The sequence below is a fragment of the Parambassis ranga genome, chromosome 24 (assembly GCF_900634625.1).
Source record: "Parambassis ranga chromosome 24, fParRan2.1, whole genome shotgun sequence".
NCBI lineage: Eukaryota > Metazoa > Chordata > Actinopteri > Ambassidae > Parambassis > Parambassis ranga.
Window position 1 is genome coordinate 12515431 of NC_041043.1, and position 21350 is coordinate 12536780.

Consider the following 21350-nt stretch of genomic DNA (forward strand, 5'->3'; position numbering starts at 1 on the left):
AAGATAGCATTCTGTTCTAATCGGTGGAGGAGAGGATGCCTCAGGGATCACTTTTGGTAATGAGAGGGTTTCTATGAGCAAATAACCACTGTAATTATACTGCAATTCCAGTCATGAAATGAACCATCAAGGCAAATTCAGTATAAACGCTGATAGAAAAAAACAACCTGGTAGTCTTCACTGTTTCTATATGAAGGTAATAGATGTATTTATGATGAAGAAATGACAGTTTTACTCCTAAAAAGGTGTCTATTGCTTATTTGAAAGCATTTCACAGTATGTAACTGTGCCGCAGCTTAAATGAATGAACTAGTGGACGCACATGTGCTTGCAGTTTTTGTGGCGCTATAGCCAAACTGTGCGACCTGTGTTGTTGTTGTTGTTGTTGTTGTTTTGTCGACTAAAGTGAAAAAGAAAAATGAAACTTCACTGTTGACTTACTGTAAGAGGAGCCAGCCTTCCTTCACAGAAACCTCCCCTGTTGCAGAGGTAGAGCTGCAGGTGAAGTGAAGATCCACTGACAGGTCGTCAGCGCCATCTAGTGGGATAAGCAGCACATTACCCACCAGCCAGTCCACCTGCAGAAGCAGCACACAAAGCCAGACAAAGGCAGACAGTTGGATTAGTGCATAGAAACGCGTGCTTTTACGAGTTTATTCAAATTCATGCTTTTAAGATGCGTTTAAAGCACGTTTGCAGCCACTGTGGTGCATTCATTGATTATTTACTGACTCTGGGTCAACGTTCAGAATTTGAGATGTGCCCAACAGCGTGTACGTACGCGGAACACGAGAGCCAAATGCACGCATGCGCAATGCGCTCTGGCTTCTCCTTGTCCAGGAGATTGAGAGAAGAAGAAGAATAAGAAGATGCGGCTGAGCGGCCGGCGCAGACCACATGCATAATTGGCCTATCTTAGTCATAGATTTCCACTTGCCTTGTCAAGTTTCTTGCCAAATTTGCTGTTTAATGTCGCGCTGTAACCGGAGAAGAAACTGATTAGCAGGCAGACGAAGAAGAAGAAGAAGAAGAAGAAGAAGAGGAGGAGGGGAGCAGTAACTGAAAGGAGTTGGGCATCAAATTGCACCGGATGTCATTATACGCTTTTAAATATCGAGGGCGTAAGTATGAGCATCTTTATTTATATATGGGTGCATTTTCATCGTATTTTAGGTTGTGAGGTACTTTTTTTTGTTATAGCTCCAGAGCTGGCTAACGCCCAGTTCTCAGCCCTACTTTGGGGTTAATTGGGTAACCGTTGGCTGGCTCTTTGTCCGCGACAAATCGGTTACTTCTGCATGGATAATTTGTTTTTGTGATAATTAACTCTTTCTATTACATCCCAGCCACCGACCTATTAAGCCTAAATTCGCTTAAATTACAACATATGTGTTTATTTATTAGGATACAGCAGGTGTGGGGTAATGTAATTGTACTGATGAGACATGTGTTGAATAAATATTAGTTGTTTTTTTTTTTTTATTCTAAAATGAAAAGTGTGCCTTCAAAGTTATATATTTGATATACATGAGCAGGTCTGTTTTCTGTGCCACAGCACATGCAGGCAGATAACCATCAAACCAGCTTGTGGATAGTTGGGCATTTGTACTTAGGCCTTCATCTAAGCTCGTTGATCAATTGAATTTAAGCCTCTTGAGCGAGTCCGACCGAAACCTGCTGACACATGGGCCCCAGTCTTTTTGTTCGCTCACAGAGCCGGTTAACCCTTTTCCAGTCTCATTCCAGCGCTTCCGCATCCACACTAAAAACCCAGACTGCATATGTTATCATATGAAGCCGCACGCGAAACAATGTGTCCGTTTCAGTGCAAACACTCAGCACTTTCCTGCCTTCAGTGAACTCTCATTGGTGCGCAGTAGCTACTGTATACTGAAGGTATTAATTATTTAAAGGACAGATAATCTGACGCATCGGATTAATTATAGATTAATACAGAGACACCTGCTCTCCCAGCTCTCTGGGTAAGAACTTTTACTTATGTAACGCTGCCTAATTAGTGTCAATGAGGTGCACATCCATCCATCTGAGAGAAGTCAATCAAATATCCAACATCCGGGCTCCGATAATTATCCAATAAATGTTGTGACTGAGCAGCAATCGTAACAATCAATGAAAAGCACATTAAGCAGACAGAGGTTGTGTTACCATGCTGTTGCAAATGAGGGTAAGCGAAGACAACAAAGGAGTGGAACATATACTCCATTATTATTATTATTATTATTTTTATTATTATTATGGGCTGCTGCTGCTGTGTATCATGACACATCAAATCCAGATCTGAGACATCCACAATAAGGCTGATCCATACACTCTGTATGGAGCGCTGCTTCTCGTCTGGGCAGAACTTTTTTCTCGGTCGGGTCCGAAAACTGTTGTGTGATTGGTCAGGATCTCGTTGTGGGCGTGGTCAGTGTGGAGAAGCGCAGAATCCGCGCAGGTCACACCATGATACCTATGGTCCAATCTGTCATCATGCTAAGAACACATGCGCCCACCTCTGAACATTATCAGCTCGTTATCATTCCTTATCCAGGTAAACAGATAACGTTCACCTAAACGGGCTTTTTCTGCCGGTGTTCAGCAGCGAAAGGTTCAGAACCTGTGCGCTGCACACACACACACACACAGGGAGCTGCAGAGGGGCCGCATGAGGAGTTCTGCACACACGATTCTGGTGAAGTATGAAAAAAAAGTTTGGGCCGAAGCGAACTTTATTGTTGTTCTTGCCACCTCGGGGGACACAAACAAATGTCTGTGTCCTCGTGCAGTATGGAACAAGCTTCCACACTGTGGCTCCTCATGATACCAGTTACCCTGATGGGATGTGGATGACTTGTAATTTAATCTGGGTGGCTCTCACTGACTGTGGAATTCTTCCTCTCTGTGTCTCTCTCTTTCTGTCTTTCTCACAGTATAATCAAGACCAGAGGCAGGGCCAACCATGGAGGTTGTGACACATTATGTGTATGACATTCTAGAGTTTTACAAATGGAGCCTTACTATAGCAGGTAAGCTGGCATCACCCGTTTCTGAGGCATCACACATGGGCAGCCAGAGCACCAATACACCCACAGACTGTGTGCAGCTGCCTTTTTGAAAAATGTAAATGTAAATTGTTCTGCATAGATTTTACTCTATCATATTTATATCCTATTTGCATTGCAATGCATGCATTTTCATATTATATTCAACAAGTAGTTAAGTCAGGTCAGAGTTGTACCAGGAAGCCACTTTTTTTCAATGTAATGTTTGAATACATAAAGTGCTTACTCATTAAATGGTGATAAATTGTAGTTAGAAGTCCATTTTTCATATATAGAGGATTTTGTAGTGTCTCCAATAGCTAAACAAGAAACCTTTAAGCATCAATGCACAGCATCTGTCTCATTTTCTCAAATATAATGATGATAATAGATGATCAGAGAAACATCTACCGCCATGGACGCCACCATCCTCCCCCCTTAATCAATCGATTTAGAGTCAGGAAATACATCAATAATCAGATTGCTACACTATGACTGAAACAAGTTTATTTCATTTTCCCCACTGACACTAACCCTTTTTTTTCCCCACCCCAGACAAGAGGGTGGAGAACTGGCCGATGATGTCATCCATCTTCCCCACTCTGGCCATCACCTTACTGTACTTGATCTTTTTGTTGGTGGGGCCAAAGTACATGCTAAATCGTAAGCCCTACGAATTCAGAAAGACCCTCATAGTCTACAACTTCAGCATGGTGGCCCTCAACTTCTACATCTTAAAAGAGGTTGGTGTGGTGTGGTGTGTTGAGTTTTGGAAGAGTAGATACCTGGAGGATTTCTAGGAAATCGGTTCGGGATATGTTTGCTCAGATTTTCTGTGTTTGCCCAGCACACACCAGACGAGGTTATCTGTCCCACATGGAAGCAGCAGCTTCTTTTATGGTGCTTCCTGTCATACATAACTATAAGCATGTTTGCAGCATGCACGATCAGACAGATAAGAGTATTCTGTGAGGCTATTTACTCCTGCTGTCTCGTCCGTCTTTGTTCACACTTTGTGTCTTCCTTCTCATCAGCTGGTGCTCGGCACTACGGGAGCCGGGTACAGCTACCTCTGTCAGCCTGTTAACCACACCAACGATGTCAATGAAGTCAGGGTAAGCTTCCTGCCTGCAAACATCTCTAAAGTACAACTAGTGCAAAAATAAACACACCTTTGTACCAAAATGAGTCTTGCGATAGAAAGCAGTGGGCTTTGTGTAGGTGAAAGGCTGCCACTGAGGTAAAGTACGTCACTTCTGTGTTAAAGGCCATGTGGGATTTGGAGATAAAACTTTATATCACTAGTGAATCCAGGACAAGGAGGGCGTGGCCCTGCTGAGAGGCGGGATCCTTTAGTCTCGCCACCCTAACATGCCACCCATGTCTCCACCTTCCGGCCTTGCTCTTTCACAGTAGCATTAATGAGGGATAAGAGATTCCACATGCACCTGGCTTAGAGGGCACCAATGTTTACTACCCCACACACACTAACCTGACTGGTCACAGAGTTCATCAATTAGTTCTTATCTAACCCATTTGTATGATAGATAAACCTGCATGAGCTGAGATGACAGACCATGGCCTGATTTTTGTCTTTAGATAGCATCTGCTCTTTGGTGGTACTATATCTCCAAAGGAGTGGAGTTCTTGGATACAATCTTTTTCATTCTGAGGAAAAAGTTCAACCAAGTCACCTTCCTCCATGTCTACCATCACTGCACCATGTTCATCCTCTGGTGGATCGGTGTCAAGTGGGTCCCCGGTGGGCAAGGTACAGTACAACGGGCTTTTGAACCAATTAGACCTTCTAACCTTTGACACATCTGACACGAATGTGACTCTTCCCACAGCTTTTTTCGGTGCAAACATCAACTCCTTCATCCACGTCGTCATGTACAGTTACTATGGCCTGGCAGCCTTTGGACCTTACATGCAGAAGTACCTCTGGTGGAAGAAATACCTCACCATTATGCAGATGGTAAGGTAGTGCGTACAAGGATGCACCAATTATCACTTCCATAAAAAAAATCTAGCTGATAAATTATGTTAGCATGCTTGTCTAATATGATGTTTGGCTGTTTAATGTCTATTAATCAGTGTTAATTGATCTATAATTAACCCATGACTGTGTTTCTCTGTGATGAGCAGGCATTAGTTTAAAGACTCTGAGGCTGGATTGTAGACTTTTGGAAACTAGGACAGCTGCTTTTGCTTTCTGAACCTTGTCAGTCACCATATATCCTCCCCTGAAGGATATATAGTCATGCTATGTGACCCCTAACACAAATGTTTATCTGAACCAGTGCAACGTGTAGTGCAAAGTTTGAAGTCGGTTGGAAATGCTATTTTTGGCTACTTTGAAAAGTAGATCTTTTATGTAGAGGAAGGGTCGTCTATACATACATGACATCATTTACTGTTTCAGATTGTGCTGTTCTTATATTGTATGTACATTTTGTGTATCCAACAGATCCAGTTCCAAGCAACCATGGGCCATACCATCCACTCCCTTTACACTGACTGTCCGTTCCCTGCGTGGATGCACTGGGCCCTGATTGGCTACACCGCCACCTTCATCATCCTCTTTGGCAACTTCTACTACCACGCTTACCGACGCAAACCTTCCTCTTCACATAAAGAAGGCAAGCCCGTCGCAAACGGCACTTCTATGGTAACTAACGGCCACAGCAAAGCGGAGGAGGTGGAGGAAAATGGAAAGAGGCAAAAGAAAGGACGAGCAAAAAGGGAGTAAATGACGGAAGAGGGGGCTTGTTGTGGCGATACACGGGGAAGAGGACAGATGTTTTTAAAGGGCCAGAGATGGAGGGAGGGGAGGGAAATAAATAAACTTAAGACGCCATCCCTGCAAAATAACGCAGAGGGATGTGATTTGGGACCAACTTGGAAGGTGAATGGTAGTGGTGTGTATTCATGGGTGTGTCTGTGATGGGTTCTGGTGAAGGGTGTGGGTTGTTTCTTAACATTTTTTTTTTAATCAAGAAAAAGCAAAATGCTGATCATGTAGGATCCGTGCTTGTCTGTCCAATTGTGTTTTGGACCGTGATAGGACCAAAATGTTATAAAGGACCTGCAACTCTGCTCAGCATCCACTAACTTCAACCAAGATTCACCTCCAACTTTTGTACTCTGGATTACAGTATTGTTTTAACTGAAAGCTTAATATAGTATTTAATATGCTAATTTTTCTAGTGCTCTAAAAAATTAGATTTTAATTAATATAACTATTACCAACAAAAGAACAAGCAAATGTTTTGTTTCTTTGGTTTTGGGGGAAAACATTTTGTTTACGAATATTTAGTAGAATTGAACGTGGATTAGCAAACAAGGAAAAAATATTCTCACGTCTGCCATCTGTTGTATTAAACTACTGCAGTCATGGACTTTACATATCTTTGCTGTCTGAAACGGATAACTGTGCTGCATTTACAGAATGACATTCTATTTTCTGTGTTAATTGTGGTGGATTAAAAAGCTGGTTTAAAACACTTTGAGGGATGAAACTAGTCTTTTTTTTAATTTTTAGAATTTATGCAATTGTGGGTCCTCGTGGTTTATTTCTTTTATTTTATTTTATTTTTTTTTTGTTGCTGTGATGTACCTGAGATGCAAGAATAAGGAATTAAAGTTCAGCTCAACATGATCTCACTGCCACAAAGGACTGAAGGGAAACCTTTAAAAATAAAATATAAAAAAAAAAAAATCGAAAAAAGAAAACTAATGGTAATTTAATTGTCTTATTAAAAGCAAAGTCACACAGCCTGGAGGCTGTGCATATACCTGAAATAAAGACATGTCAGCACCACACAGATTGTGTGTCATTGTGTTAAATTTAGTGTAAACACAAGCAGATGAAAAAAAAAAATACAATGCTGCTAAAGTTCTGCTGTATTCAATACGCAAAAGCAAGATGCGACCCAGTCGGACACCAAAGACATCCCGTCCCTCAGCCTAGGATTTTCTCACCTTCTTCTCTTCCATCAGAATCTTCCGGATGGAAAGAGCTCTTATAGGTGTGTGTGTGAGAGAGAGAGAGGTAGGCTGTGTCTTTGGCCTGTCCAGACAGATCTGCCCTAATCTTTGGGGGTAAATTGGCTTTAGCTCCAAAAGAGCTTATTTCCACGTCACTCCACAAGTTACCCAGGAAAGCAGGTCACTGAAAGAGAACCATCCACTAATCCACCACCACCAGGTTGCTGCTGTAGCTCTCAAACTGTATGGATTAGTTAACAGTTGGCTTTGACATAGTGTTGATTTATAGTATACATGTGATGATCTGTATGCTGTGGATCTAACCTCCTGGTTAAAATCTCCTCCCACCCTCTCACGCTGCATTTCTTCAGTTATCTTGCAACAAACGCGCTCTTTGCCCATATTGTGGATTCACTAACAACCTCTATTTATCCACTATCCTGTGTTTACTTTTCCACTCTGTATCACTGCCTGCTTCAAGTCCAAAGAAATTAAATATTTTCCTTCTTTTTTTATTTCCTCAAACACTTTTTTCTTCTTTGCCTCCTCCCCCCCTCACAGTGTAGTAGGTGCACTTGTTTTTTTTTACACTTCTCCTGCTTATCCTCATGAACCACCACCACCTGTCTCTTTGCACCTATGGCCTGAGGGTGGAGGTGGAAGGGTGTAGATGTGAATGATAGACTGGATGGGATAAGCGCAAGGAGGTTGTATTTGTCCTCCTCGGGGACACAGAGGGATCTAAGCCAGAGACTAAGAGGATTGCAGAAGGGCCAAGGCTTTTCTATCAAAGGCATTTAGCACAGGTCACTATAACCTGTATCCCTGCTGCTGCAGAAATATGCAAAATACATGTATGCATGGATGGGGCCGTGCATGTGTGCAGATCGGTGTTGGCAGATTTACAAGTATTTGCTCTAAAACTTCTGCGCAACAAACTCAGAAAACGTAGACATCAGATAAACTGCTGCTTTACTTTTTCCCGCCCGGGTTTCTTTAGCCAGCTGTCCGGAAAAAGGCCCAGTATGCTAGAGGGTGAAGGGTCAGTTTGCAGGGGTTAAATCCTCACAAACCTGACCCGTCACTCATCTCATTAGCAATTATATGACTAAGGAGCTCATTCTAGCCTAACAGAGTGGAAACAGTCAGCGTTTTACTGGCTCTCCATCTGTGGGACAGATTACCCTCAAGGCGGTTTTGTGCAGAAGGAGCACCCTCTGCTGGCCATATTGTTGCATGTGCACACATAAACGCCCTAAAAAACGTAAAATCTTCTATCATTAAGGTCCAAAATGAACTTTTTTTGACTCACTGCTAGATATAAAATGCAGCACTCAAGCAGATGTTTTAGTAGCCAAAAATAAAAATGAAATGAATTAAAACAGTAAATAGGCTAAATGTCACATTTACAATCATTTGAGTATATATTATGCTGCTGTCCTCTACACTACCATTCAAAATCACCTAGAAATGTCCTTATTTAAATAATAAAAAAATATTAAAGCAATCAGACACAGTCTAGACATTGTTAATGTGGTAAATGAGGGCTGATTTTTAATGGAATATCTACACAGGGGGTACAGAGGCCATCACTCCTGTGTTCTAATGGTACATTGTGTTAGCAATGTGAAGTGTGTTAAAGGGCTAATTGATGATTAGAAAACCCTTGTGCCATTATGTGTCGCACACCTGAAAACTGTCGTGCTGATCGGAGAAGCTGTAAAGCTGGCCTGGGTGACCTCAAACGTGTGGACGCTGTGGTATATTGTGTGATTAATAAGGAGAGGACGGGCTGCACCTTGCTTCCTTATTTATCAGGCGCTGTGTTTTTGGGTGTGTTTTTGTGTAGCCTACATGTTTGGATGCTGCAGCCAATTCTAATATGGTGGTAAAAAAAGAAAAAGAAACCAAAAAGACCTGCAAAAAAATAAATAAATAAATAAAAATTACTGACAGTGCCCCGACAAACAATAAAATAATAGCAACAATACATCATTATCCATGATGAGCAGTAGTATTTTACTTTATAAGTTACTTACTACTTATATTTTTATAGCTTGCACCATTAATTTACTTGATGCTGTTAATCATTTTTTTGGTTCAGTCTCTTATAGACGGGTGAATTTATGCATTTACAATAATAATAAAAGTTAATCAATTAAAAAAGTTTAAACATGTTACAAATTGCATTATATTGTGTTTATTCTTCAGTCCATAGGAATATGTGTGTGTATGTGAGGGGGGGGGGGTCCTGTTTGCTTCCTGCTTTGACGTATGTGGTCACGTGACGGCCTGTGCCCCCGCAGTGCCTGGTGGTGCCCTGTGTGTCAGCGCCTCCACACAGTAGGTCTGCTTTACGGTAAGAGTTTTCCCATCATGTATAAATAAATGTTTAAAGAAATGCATTTGTTGTAACGGATTTGTTTCCTGGATGCTGTCGGTTGAATAAAGCTACAGTTCATTATTTTAGAGTTCAGGGGTCCAGATGGATGAGCAGGAGTTCCTGCAGCAGCTGGAGTAAAAGCGCCATCTAGCGGCGACTGTCAAGTTAAGAGTTTTGTTGCAACATATTTCTGTCAAGCTGAACTTTGCAGCATAATAGCGTTTTGTCTTCTGTGGCCTTGTTATTTTAGTTTCATCCCAGATAAACAACGAGAAAGCTGCGAGTGGTTTAGTTTACTTCACTGGAGCGGAAAATGAAGCCCACCGCCGGCGGCGCTGCTGCAGATCCTTCATCAGCATCGGTGCACAATAGCGCAGGGAGGAAGAGGAGGCAGCATCGGGCTCCCTCTCCGACTGGAGCCAAAGAAGAAGCAAACAACCGAGCTCCCAGGCACCCCGCTAGCGGGTCCAGACCTCCTTTTTATGCAGGAAGGAGCAGAAATATCGGGGTGAGGGAGACCCAGAGGTCCTCTGACGGAAGAGAGAGGGAGCCCGAGAGCCGCGGCGGGGCAGCTGTTCACCCGGATGGTGCTGAAGCTGCTCTCATAAACAGGGCGGATGCTGTCGGAGAAAATTTGACAGACTCATCAGCACCGGCCCGTCGCTCCGCTTTACGCATACCCTGCTTGAAAAGCGACCCCAACCAGCGACGGCTGTCAGGCAGGACAGCCGCGTCTCCGGGAGGAAAAGACAGGAAAGCCGCGGAGGAGGAAGGCGGACACGGGGAGAGGAGCGCCGGGTCTGTGGGCTGCGGAGCGGGCCTAGGTTTGGGTTTGTGGAGAGGAGGATGTTTACAGGCAGAACTGATCCACTTCCATCTGCATAAAAGACTGAAGAGGAGCAGTGCAAAGATGCAAACTAAGACGGAAAGCATGGGCACACCGGAGGCCGCGCAGGGGGAGCCGGGACCGGCTGGACAAGCGATAGAGGCGGCGTCTGTGACACAGCAAGACGAGGGCCTTGAAGAGGAGATGGAGAGGCTGCTGGAGGAAAATGAAGATCTCAAGGTTTGATGTTTGTTATTGAGCATTCTGCTTGTCTGTCATCAGATAGCCTGTCAGAAATGTAGGTCACTGTTAAAAATTATGATTTTTTTTTTAGTTCCAAAAGTGGACTCAGTCTGTGATGTTGAGTGTATCTTGTGTTTGCAGTGTCACTGCTGACGTGAAAGACAAAAACTCTATATTAAACTAAGAACCTGAACTGGAAACACACTGCCATCAAATTGGTTATTGATCATACTAATATGGATGCAGCAGGATCAATGTTATCTTGGGCTTAAAGGGGACTACCAACAGAGCCAGCTGCTGGGTGGATCTGAGAGAAAAAGATGTGTGCAGCTGACATCTGGAGAATCATTTAAAATTCAGATTCTTGTATTTTTTAAATCTCATACTGTGATTGTGACACATGCACGTCTGCTGTCATTCAACTAGTGTGAGATCGAAGAAATGAGGACTGAGATGGAGGAGATGCGAGACACTTTCTACGAAGAAGACACTTGTCAGCTGCAGGAGATGAGGCGTGAGTTAGAGAGAGCCAATAAAAACTGCCGGATCCTGCAGTATCGTCTGCGGAAGGCTGAGAGGAAGAGAATGCGTTACGCCCAGACGGGAGAGATCGATGAGGAGCTGCTCAGGAGTCTGGAGCAGGACCTGAAGGTAGAGGGGAGGAGGAGAATCTGCTGGGTTCTGTGTGTGTGTGTGTTATAATGATGTGTTTCCATGATGTCATAGTTTACAAGTTAAATTGGAAAATACTGCAAAAAAAATCAACAAATGTATCATCACCCTTCATACTGAAATATAAATTGTGTTTCGATGAAGACATAAGTTAAATTACACTGCGATTTTAATACAGGTAGCAAAGGATGTGTCGGTGAGGCTGCACCACGAGCTGGAAAAAGTGGAGGAAAAACGCACAAAGACGGAAGAGGAGAACGAAAAGCTGAGACAGAAACTCATAGAGGTGGAAGTGACCAAACAAGCTCTGCAGAATGAGCTAGACAAAACCAAAGAGGTAAAGTAAACACTGAATCTGCACCCATTAATGAGCACAAGGCAGGAGCCTGAATGTCAAAGATGCAGGCTGTATATTAGTATTGATTTATAGGCAATCAGAAATCAAAGGATTAAGATGGTCAATTTACCTTCCTTCCTCTCATAGTCTCAAAAGAGAAGAGGAAGCAAGGACATCCCGAAGACTGACAAGAAAACAGCACAGACTCCCACTGAGGTGAGATGCTAAAAATGCTAATTATTAACATTTCATTTCATTCAATGTGTGTCTGACCTCTTCTTTGGTTTCCTTCTTGCATATTTGTTCGTTATCTTTCAGTTAAATTATCTCATCCTTATGTAATATTCTTAAATGACACATTTTGCTTTTCGTCTTGGTCTACAAAGCACATTTAAATGAAAGCTGAGTTTGCCAAGCTTCAGCAGTTACGTTAGACTTATATAAAACAAAAATCCTCTTGGTCAAGTGAGATCAAACTTTTTGGCTCAGACAGACTGTGCTACAAAGTCTTCCCTTCACTTTAATCCCACGTCTTAGCATCTTTTTGTAGAGGCTGCCCTTCTGAATTTAAGGATTAGCTTTTCCGCTTGAATGTAAACGTTACGGTCTCTTCATGTTCCAGGAGGAAAATGAGGACCTGAAGTGCCAGCTAGCTTTCATCAAAGAGGAAGCTGTGCTCATGAGGAAGAAGACCGCCAAGATCGACAAGGAGAAAGACCGTTTGGAACAAGAGTTACAGAAGTACCGCTCCTTCTATGGAGAACTGGACAGCACCCATCCTAAGGGGGAGGCCGGGGGGCCACCCACCACTCGCGAGTCAGAGCTGAAGCTGAGGCTTCGACTGGTGGAGGAGGAGGCCAACATCCTGGGGAGGAAGATAGTTGAATTAGAGGTAAGTGAAGACCATGCAGGTGTGTTCACTGACTGGAAGTCATTTTTGAGCTGGTTTGCTTGTCCCATCACAGGTCGAGAACCGAGGTCTAAGGGCCGAGCTCGATGACCTCCGCGGTGAGGGAGAAGGTGCTGGGAGCTCTGGGTGTGGAGCAGTGGGGGGACCTGGTGCAGGACGAGGCCTGGGAGATGATCTGACGGAGCTCCGACAGCAGCTGCAGCTGGTGGAAGATGAGGCAGAGCTCCTGAGGAGAAACCTGGCTGATGCTGAGGAGCAGAACAAGAGGGTGACCACTGAGCTGAACAAGTTACGCTTCAAAGCCGGGACTCATGAGGGAGGTGCCAGGCATGGAGGTGGAGTTGCAGGAGGTGTAGGAGTTGATGGAGCAAAGGCTGAAGTGCTGCAGGAGGAGCTGAAAGCTGCAAGGCTGCAGATTAATGACCTGAGTGGAAAGGTAGGAGACGACCGATGAATCTAGAATCAAGATCATCTGCGTAAAGTTTGTGTGCGTCTCACTTCTGCCTGTTTCCCTTCAGGTTATGCAGCTGCAGTACGAGAACCGCGTGCTCCTCTCCAACATGCAGCGCTATGATCTGGCCTCCCATCTCTCCCTGCGCCCCAGCCCGCGAGACAGCGATGCAGAAAGTGATGCCGGTGGAGCGACGAGCGGCCGTCGTGAGAGTGACGAGGACTCCACCTCTTCCCGTCTGCTCCCACCTCACCGTAAACGTGAGGGCCCCGTGGGTGGGGAAAGTGACTCAGATGAGGTGAGAAACACTAACGGCAGCAGCCGATGCCTGACACCCACACGGGGCCTGTACAGCCCCACTGGCCCAGAGGGCGCCGCCTCTTCCGCCTTAGCCCGCTTCCTGCCTAGTGGCCGGTGCAGCCTGCGCGAGAGGCAGCAGATGATCGACATCCGCGTGGAAGCAGAGAGGCTGGTCCGCACCATCGACAGGCTAATCGCCGACACGGCCAACATCATCTCAGAGGCGAGGGTCTACGTCTCAAACGGCGACTTAATGTACGGAAGGGGAGGGGAGGAGGGAGGAGAGGATGATGGGAGCAGGATTAGGGAACATGAGCTGCTGTACCGCATCAACGCTCAGATGAAGGCCTTCAGAAAAGAACTGCAGGCCTTCATAGACAGACTGGAAGTGCCAAGGCTTGAGGACAGGGAGACAGAGGAGCCACTGTCGGTGAGAGAACGTCTACAAATCACTCAGTTTAATGGCAACGTGTTCTAAATGTTATCACTCAAGTCTGCTTCTTCCTTCTTCTCAATCAACCCTCCCGTTTCTTCGTTCGCCCCAGATGTTCCAGCCTATCATTTTACTCATCCTCATACTCGTCTTATTCTCATCCCTCTCATACGCCACCATCTTTAAACTAGTCTTCCTCTTCACTCTCTTCTTTGTTCTGTGATGTACGCCTCCCTTCCCATCATCCCTCGTTTGTTTTTGCTCTGTTCATTTTTTTTTTCCATTCCCGCATCATTTGTTGCCAAGGTAACCAAAAAGTGCACAGAAATGGCTCAGCACCTGCCAAGGCCACACACACATAGATGATACATGGAGGAGGAAGCGTGGCCAGCTTCGAACACTGGAACCTACATAATCTCAACACATCACCCCCTGCATCAGCTGCTCGCGAAGGTTAGTTGGACTGTTGCCCAACTTCAGTGTCCTTCCCATGCTGCTGTATGTCCTGGTTTAACCTTGCTACTAAATATATTCTCTCACGTGACCCCTGATTTGTTTTTCAGAACAACACTTGCTGTGCTGCCCCCTCTGTTGTTGCTCCAGAGTAAAGTAAGGATGAATGTTGTTTGTATCCCTGTCCTTTGCTCCTGAAAGGGTTTGTCATGTTATTAAGGAAGACAACAGGTGGAGATGAACCCCAGCAGGCTACAAACTGGAAGGAATTCTGATCACTGTGTTCAGTGCCAAATGTTAAATCTTGTCCAGGGGGGGGGGGGGGCTCCAAAATTCCCAACAGGACCCCTGATTAGGAAGCAGGCATTAGTAAGTGATGGTGTGGCAGACAAACCGTGGCAACTGTCTTTCAGACGTCAATGCAGCGGGATGAGTCAAGAGCACAGTCACAGGTTCAGGTTACTCAAGGACATTGCATGAGATTTCACACACTTTGCTTGTTTACACACTTTAAGACATAAAGTATGTTTATTTTTAATTTCTTCTTTAGATTATTAAAAATCTTACAGCCTGACATCATGTTAGTATTTTGGCATGAACACATCTTTGCTCTGTAATAACCCTAGCTCAGCAGAAGAATGGCTCCAGCAGCCACCGACCAGCTTCTGAATGTTCAAAATGAATCTCACCATAAGCAACGGCATCAAAATAAAATGAAAAATAAAACAAAATAAATAAAAATGTCTAAAATATTCCATAAATAAAAGGTATAAAATGTGGCAGCTTATAATTATAATAGCCTATCAACACCACAACTGGATAAGCAACATCAATTTAGAATAACAGTATCATTACATGAATTAAAAATATTTATTATTTTATTATTTAGACCCAGATTTTCAGAAATTCGGACAAAATTTTTTTAACTAAAAAATGCAAAACATGCACAGCTGACATCAATCTGGGCCTAAACTTGGGGGGTGGGGTGGGGGTGTCCAGGGCTTTAAAGTCAGTACAGTACAGTACAGTACTGATTCTCTACCATAAACACATCCTCCTGGCAGCTTCTTTTTCGTGACTATCTTCAATAAAGATATTATTGACTGTGACACATTATTACTCACTGTGTCACCCACACCCATTTGGCATCCCTTGGAAAAATTATTTGCAGTAGGGCCACATGGTCACAAGATAAAATCTGCCCAAGCATCCTAAAGCAGAGTAGCAACAGAGAAGCCCATTGGTGGGGAGGCAGCAGCAGCTGAAATAGCTATGTAAACACTTTCCCTCTCTTCTTCGTGAGCCCCAGTAATTATAGCCAGGATGCTGGTGACGACAGTTGTCCTATCCAGACTTCAAATGCTGGAATAAATTTGACATTATGACATTTGATCCCGGCTCCGAAGGCGCGCCCACGTAAACACCAGGGGGGTGCGGTATAAAGACAGGGTACCCCGGCTGGAACAGAAGTTGTTTATCCCCCCCATCCGGACTTCACCTCGACAACAAGGAGAAAGGGGGCCCCTTTAAATCCAACCCGCCGGGTTTTACGTAACACGGTGGAGGAAAAAGAGAAGGGGAAGCACTGCAGAGGGGACTTGTGAGGTGGGCAAGGAAGGGAATGGAAGTGTCGGAGAGCAGCGCGCAGGGAGCAGAGCAGGCTGAGGATTTATAACCGGAGCGCAGTGAAAACTTTTATTTAGAGGCAGGTAAGAAGGGCTGCTGCCATTTTCATTTAAATAATTAACAAATGCATTTAAAAATATGATCATACTTAAGGCAGGTTGAATGGAAACACCGGAAGCGCATCTCCTGTTGGTTTATTTTCATAATTTGTCATATTGAATTTTTTATTTTTTTATTTTTTTTACTCTATGGTGTCACTTATTTTCTCTTTGCCTCTGACATACATCCACTCCCTCCCTGCCTTTGACATGTCCACAGTGCAGTTTACTATGCATAGTTACAAGATTATTAATATCTCTACTCTTACATCACAGGTGGGAGGGAAGTGGCTGGTACATTCGGGCACTTTCGATAAGGATACTTGTTATATTGAATGATAACAAACAACAACAACCACCACCACCAGGCCTGGCTGTTTTAACTGACTGCAGCAATGTTTTAAGGCAATTCCTGCTGGGCCATGACCTCATCAGTTCAGCTGATTTGATGGAAGTGGTGCAGCAGATATTTAAAAGACATATTTTGATGTCAAACTGTGGAAATTAAGGTGGATTTATTGTAGTTTTTACAGAGATGGATGAATAATTTAGTGAATCTTTATGCGTCTGCACGCTACAACACACCAGGATATGATTAATAAGTCTTAGTTCCAGAAGCTAGGAAGCCATGCCTTCCTCTCAGAATTACAGAAGTGACGCCATAAGTCCACAACTGGGTCAGGTTCTAAGAAAATGTCCACCCAGTTGCATGCTTGGGATTTTTTACCTTCCATGTAGCAAGTGGCAGTCAGAGGCAGGCTAGAGGTCAAAGTGACCAAGAGGCTAAACACGTGCTGTCATACAATATTCTTGACCACGTGCCGCACAGACAGGCTTACATGCCTGTGAATTTTGGAGAAGAATGTCAAAGTGGACGGCCAATGTGTGAGCTCTGCGAGAGCAGAAACCAACCAGGATATAAATCATTTAGGCCTTTTATTTTTAAAACAATAAGGTCAGACTCCTTAAGGATACAAGTGCTGGGCTTCATTGCCACCTTTGTTTTACTTTTGTTACACTTCTCAGTGACAAATCTAGCCCAGATATGGAGCTAAATGACACACAATAGGATTTTGTGTACAGGCCATTAACAACCTCATTTTCTCTCCTCCCTGTATTTGACTTTTTTAGTGTTTCCAGGCCATCGATCCTTCCGTCCCTCACTGACAACCCGACGCTGACCTCTCACCAGGAAAGTGAAACAGGAGAAAGGGAGGGGAAACGGCCATTTAAAATAAAAAAAGAGGGCCTCTGGGCAGTTAGTGAGCAGCCTGTGACATGGCAGCCATTGATCTGGAGCTGGGGCTGGAGCGTAGTGGACGGGGCTGGGGGCAGGAGAGGCCGGAGCTGATGGACAACTTTGACTTGGAGATGCAGGAATGGGAGGACCAGCTACAGGACATCCAGAGGAAAATTGAAGAGGTGCGACTTTGCTCAGTAGTGTCAGAGGAAAAAAGCTGAGACTCACCATTTGCTTTATTTATAAAACTGCACATTCTGATAGGAGTAATATTCACTTATAGGCCTCACACACACACACATGCTTCACATTAATGGCTTTGTTCCCAGGTAACGGCTTTGTCACTCCCTGGAGTGTGTGTTAATTGGTGCAATACACATGCATGCTCTATAATAAACTTGTTGGAGCAATGATACAGACAAATGTTAACAAGCTAATTAAACCGGGATGTGCCGACAGACATGCTGGACACACACACACACATACACACACTGTCTGAAAGTGGATATGAAAGGAAATATTAAAGGTTGCAATGGGAAAACAGATGCCTGTGCAAAGTGGAATAACATGTGCTGATCATAAATATAGGTTAGGTGCTGCGGACATCATTTTTTGACATCTAATGATTTTTTTTTCAGTTGTACAATGAAGTTCAGGCCCGCAGAGGAGCAAACGATATCCCTACTGACAGCCAGAAAAATGGCGGCCCATTGGAGTGTGGCCTAGGACATCAGGGCAATGGCCTTTTTGCAGCCAGCCGTCACAGTGACAGTCATCCTGGAGCCATAACCGTGCCGCATCACTATAGCAACAGCTGTAACTACAACAGCGACGGGTACAGCTACCCTGTCAGCCGCCAGAATGGCTACAGCTACTGCCACTCCAACGGAGTCTCAGAGATCGGAGACCTACTGCAGGATTATCTGGCGACTGGAAATCAAATGAGCCGGAAGAACAATGGATCTCGCCATGTGGTAAGAAAAAAAAATAATCATGATTTCTTTTCTTGTCCGTCATTCTGTTGGAATTTGCACATATGAAGAAACAAGATAGGTGACGCGATACGAGTCAAAGCCAGGAACATATTGATTACAACTTCCACAGATAGGAGTTAGCTTCACATTCTGTCCTAACTCCCACACTTTCTCAAGACCGGACAGACCTGGACTCCTTCCTGGTCCCACATGAGAGGCCATGTGCTTTGCTAACATGAAACTACAGTAGATCAGAATAGTTTTAGCTGTGCTATATCGAGTGTTGATTGGGGGGGGGGGTCAGTTGAGGTTCAGTTTTTTGGAACCTTGCCAGTGATTCTTGAGTGGCACACACCGATTTAAAGCTTGTATTTTTAAATGTATATTTTCTGATCTCTTTCAGCACTTCAGTGACATTGTTAAGGTGAGCCAGGATGATGAGGTCAGAGGAAGGTCTGGGAATAAAAGGTAAGAGACATTTTAGATGTGAGAATTGGAACCATCAAGCTCCATTCTGTGTGTTTTCTGATTCTCATTTTTATGATCATCAGGCTTGGTCAAGAGCAGTTTGTGGGCAGTTTTGAGGAGACTGAAAACAGGAAGAACAGAGTGTCTCACATGAAGAACTCCTCCCGCAGAGAGAGTTCCCCCAACAAAGAACACACAGGTGCTAAGCCACCTCTTGGACAAAGGGATGCTCCTGCTTTACAGGCACGCTCGCAGCAGCTGCCGGTCACAACTGCTGAATCTCCTGCTATGGACAGGAAGTCCTTCAGTCCAGGAGTTCTGGGAGACAGGTTGAGTAGCAGCCCCTCTGTTCTTAGGAAGTTTGGAGCCATGTTGCAGGAGAACGAGGGCAAAATGCTTACTGAATCAGGAGTGGTGACCCATCACGGAGCGGAGGCAAAGTGCCTCACCCCTGGCTGTCAACGCAGAGCTCTGGGAGCGACTGTAGTCGCCGGCAGAGTGCCCATTCGTGCGCCTACCCAAAAATGCCAAGCAGATTCTGACGTGCTGACAGCAGAGTTAGAGTCCAGCCAAGAATGGGTTTCAGACTTGAGCAGGCAGACCTACAAGGACCAGAGGGGAGGTTACAGCAGCCCCAAAGGCTCACAGCCTGGTGTCCAGCAGTCTCAGAGGAGATCACAGGTGGTAGGGAGCCCAAAGGTTAGACCCAGGGCTAACAGTGGGGCGGACAAGGATGGAGGACTGGCTCAAGGGGAGAAAGCAAGGAAGCCTGCTTTCCAACAGGTGGAGCCCAAAATGGACTACAGGGTCTCAAGTGCTTCATCTGGAGCTCAAAGGATCCAGAGGGGAGGGTTAGGAGGACAAGAGACACCAGGCTGTAACCGAGTGAGGGATGAAGGACTTATGGAGCTGCTGGACATGCTGGAGATCCAGCATGAGTACAGCTCCAGTCCCAGATCAGGATTCACAGCTTACCGGCAGGAGGCACAGCAGGTAGGTCATTTTCTGTTTCTTTATTTAACGGCAGTTCCACAAAAGCAAGCTGACACGTGGCCTGTAATATTTCTATCCAGGTAAACCCAGCCTCTAAGAAGACCTTCTCCCGTCCTGCACGACCAGCCAATCAGCGTCCTCCCTCCAGATGGGCCAGCCGCACTCCTACTGCCAGAATCACTGCCCCATCAGGCCCAATCTACCGCCCTCCTAGCCCCATGACCAGAACCCCAAGCCCGTCCCTGAAGCATCGGCCTCTCATTTCCTACTCTCTTCAGACTGAGACTATCATCATGTGATAGCTTCTAATTACATTCACCCCGTCCCTGGGGACAGCCTTCTGTCTGTGTAAATAGTAAGGACAATTCTCTTGAACACGGTGCAACACATTGACAACATTCTCCAGTGTTGCTGTGGCTTTTAGGTTCCTCTGTGCCCAAATGCATCAGCTTGTTGCTTTGTTGCCGTTCCTCGCGTACTAATCCATTTTCCTCTTTTTGTATTGAACTTCAGGTGTTTTCTGTGTGATTTAGCATGCAGCCCCAAGGTTGAGGCTGCATGCTCATGTGTTTCGCGGTTGTCATGTTTGAATCAGATTCGGCCCTGACTACTGGTGGAAAACAAAGTTGCAACTGTGTACTCCCAGCAGCAACCTATTGTCAACAACAGTGTGTTTTGCTGTATTATATTGTCCAAAATATATTTAAGATGTTCAAATAACACCTGTGACAAATGATTATAATATGCCTTTAATGTATTTTTTTTTCCTTGGTAATAAATATGACAGTGCTTTGACATAACGACTCTGTTTCTCTCTATGTGTTGCAGCATTGCATTGTGTTGTCCCTTTAACGATGGCTCATATTTCAGGATGTTGATGATTTATTGCATGCCAAGCCTATGGATATCTGACACCAGTTGCTCCCTGCATGCCAGTGCAATGGCAGCTAAAGTGGTGTTAGCTGTCATTGCAAGCAAGCTAATTGGTCACAAACAGATGCTAAGAAATCTGCTATTAGAGCTTACACAAGTGCACAAATTTTTCAAAACAAGTGCTTTGATTTGTTGCATAATTATTATTTTAACATATACATACACACTGTACAGTGTTCGTTCGAGAGCAGTTACCCATCGTTATCAGGATATCCAATGTGCAACACAGGCAGGGATCACTTTCCACACTCTGTGTTTCTCGCCTCATAAGACTACATTAACAACCTCTGGCGTACCCGACACCTCCTGCTCAGAGCAGGGTGATGAAACACATTCACGCACTCTCGGCTTCACACGCACACTCAAAAAATATGTCATTTAGCCTACATGTTTCTGGGGCAACAATTTTTTTTTTTACATGTGATCTGCCAGACATAGCTAGAGTGTGATATGTCATGTAAAGGCCGGCTAGGTGTACGGAAGTCCTTTGGCCCCATGATGCTGTCACCCAACCTCTTGGTGCTATGTGGCACCTCAGACAGAAATAGCAAGCGTGACGTGTGTTTTGGTGCCAGAAATCTTAGCCTGCTGTCTTTAGGGGTATAAATAAAGAGTGGGAGGGGGTGATGGTTCTTCTCTCTGTCTCTTTAGCTATTTTTCTTTTATCTTGCTTTTCACTATTTCTGCCTCTAAATCACCTCTATATTAAATATGCATTTTAACAGAAATGGTGTCAGATTAGGGTCTTTGGACACACTTGTGTTCTCCGATCAGTGTCTTTATCTCACTGGTTTTATTTTAATTGTTTAATTATTAATGATTTCCACTGCTTGCCCATTATTGTACAGCTTTGCTCATCTCTTCTCAGGTTATGTGTGTGTAAATAACAGCATGTCTTACAGATTGGCACCTCCATGGGCTTCATGGTGGTATTTTAACAAGGCGTCTGGTTGGCCATCACTCTGCTGCTAACTTG

The 21350-nt window shown here is 44.5% G+C and overlaps 3 protein-coding genes across 6 annotated transcripts; all 3 read left to right on the plus strand.

Moving 5' to 3' along the window:
* The first annotated feature begins 804 nt into the window (after positions 1–804).
* elovl4b (ELOVL fatty acid elongase 4b) lies at positions 805–6551 on the plus strand. 4 transcript variants are annotated; one of them, XM_028397719.1, is made up of 7 exons: positions 805–1121; positions 2934–3029; positions 3600–3787; positions 4079–4159; positions 4644–4815; positions 4895–5022; positions 5515–6551. In XM_028397719.1, exons 2-7 carry the CDS (start codon positions 2963–2965, stop codon positions 5794–5796), a joined length of 918 nt encoding a protein of 305 aa, XP_028253520.1. In that variant the 5' UTR covers positions 805–1121; positions 2934–2962; the 3' UTR covers positions 5797–6551. The 4 variants fall into 4 exon arrangements, with proteins under 4 accessions (XP_028253520.1, XP_028253521.1, XP_028253522.1 ...); XM_028397720.1 differs by lacking the exon at positions 805–1121 and adding an exon at positions 2449–2554; XM_028397721.1 differs by lacking the exon at positions 805–1121 and adding an exon at positions 2561–2695.
* A 2159-nt stretch (positions 6552–8710) lies between these two features.
* LOC114429078 (protein SOGA3-like) lies at positions 8711–14036 on the plus strand. Its single transcript, XM_028397928.1, has 9 exons — positions 8711–8794; positions 9710–10483; positions 10913–11137; positions 11337–11495; positions 11643–11711; positions 12118–12387; positions 12461–12841; positions 12924–13586; positions 13702–14036. The coding sequence occupies exons 1-9, from the start codon at positions 8711–8713 to the stop codon at positions 13810–13812; spliced, it is 2736 nt and encodes a 911-aa protein (XP_028253729.1). The 3' UTR covers positions 13813–14036.
* A 1458-nt stretch (positions 14037–15494) lies between these two features.
* On the plus strand, positions 15495–20241 carry LOC114429020 (uncharacterized). The gene is made up of 6 exons (XM_028397858.1): positions 15495–15751; positions 16898–17188; positions 17645–17980; positions 18384–18448; positions 18532–19441; positions 19522–20241. Exons 2-6 carry the CDS (start codon positions 17045–17047, stop codon positions 19738–19740), a joined length of 1674 nt encoding a protein of 557 aa, XP_028253659.1. The 5' UTR covers positions 15495–15751; positions 16898–17044; the 3' UTR covers positions 19741–20241.
* The last annotated feature ends 1109 nt before the right edge of the window (positions 20242–21350 follow it).